Source organism: Temnothorax curvispinosus, unplaced genomic scaffold (assembly GCF_003070985.1).
Source record: "Temnothorax curvispinosus isolate PA1 unplaced genomic scaffold, ASM307098v1 QBEX01015597.1, whole genome shotgun sequence".
In the NCBI taxonomy this organism is placed as follows: domain Eukaryota; kingdom Metazoa; phylum Arthropoda; class Insecta; order Hymenoptera; family Formicidae; genus Temnothorax; species Temnothorax curvispinosus.
Window position 1 is genome coordinate 1 of NW_020225377.1, and position 1,271 is coordinate 1,271.

At 53.6% G+C, this 1,271-nt stretch overlaps 1 protein-coding gene across 1 annotated transcript; it reads left to right on the forward strand.

Annotated features, from left to right (window-relative positions):
* Nucleotides 1–63: 63 nt before the first annotated feature.
* Nucleotides 64–1,249, forward strand: LOC112465876 (72 kDa type IV collagenase-like; the record flags this gene model as incomplete). The annotated part of the gene is made up of 1 exon (XM_025033642.1): nt 64–1,249. A coding segment is annotated over exon 1 (1,186 nt), but the record flags the coding sequence as incomplete, so codon positions are not given.
* Nucleotides 1,250–1,271: the final 22 nt, after the last annotated feature.

Here is a 1,271-nt window from a genome sequence, read left to right on the forward strand (position 1 = left end):
GAGTTTCAGAATTACTACGATTTACCCGGCGACGGAACGCCCAACAAAGAAACGCTGAAATTCATGAGTAAACCGCGATGCGGTTTCCGAGATATCCTGAAGCACGGAACGAAAGCGAGCCTGTCCAAATGGCCGAAGACGCACCTGACGTGGCATTTTCACTTAGCCGACGAAACCGAGTGTAGCACGGCGCAGGCCGCGTTCGACCTGTGGTCGCAGCATTCGGCATTGACGTTCGAACGCTCCGAAATGCCGAACGCCGACATTATAATATCTTGGCGACGCCTACTACACTATAACACGAACATCGAGGTAAACGGAGCATTGTGCTCGGACAAATTCGACGGCCCCGGCAACGTGCTCGCCCACGCGTCTCTCCCGACGGACCAAGCGGGATTCGTTTCCGAGGTGCACGTCGACGGGGACGAGCCGTGGCACATTTACGTCAACAAACATTCCGCGGATAAATTTTCCCTGCATTACACGTTGACGCACGAGATCGGCCACTCCCTCGGATTGCCGCACAACAGGCGCACAACATCGGTGATGTTCGCGATACAGCCGGACCAGCAGTATCCGGTGAATCTCGACCAAAACGACATCGCTGACATTCAACGTTTGTACGGTGAAAAAATTCAGAACGATAAGCCGCGTCTGACGCCAGCGCCGGCGCCACTGCCGCCGCCGTCGCCGGACCTGTGCAGCCTCGATCGCGTGAACGGGATATTGATTTTGGAAAATCGAATGTACATCTCGTACAAACGTTACGTTTGGTCGGTCGATCTGGACGGTAGGACGTACAACGGACCTTTAGCCCTCTCGAATCACATGAGCTTTTTTCACGACAATTACACGCGCGTGACCGCTGCCTATCAATCCCCGTCCGGCGATCTCACGGTGTTCGTAGATAATTTGATATACTTGGTTCAATATCCGGAATTTAGTCTGCGGCCAGGTTGGTCGAAGACCCTGCAAGAACTCGGATTTCCCGAAAACGCGCTGATCAACGGAGTGGTGAACACCCACAGAGGACGTTTCTACGTGGTGTTCAACGGTAACGCGGTGGGCGAGATAGACGAATGCGACCAGGACAAGAGAGTCGCCAAATTCACGCCCCTCGAGGCGACGTTTCCCGGAATACCGAAAGGCGTGACGTCGATATTTCGCTACATCGACGGCAATCTGTACTTCACCACTCGGTCGCAGTTCTACAAATTCATCGAATTTACCGGCCGACGAGACGGTCCTCGTAAATTCGTTGAATTTGTAGA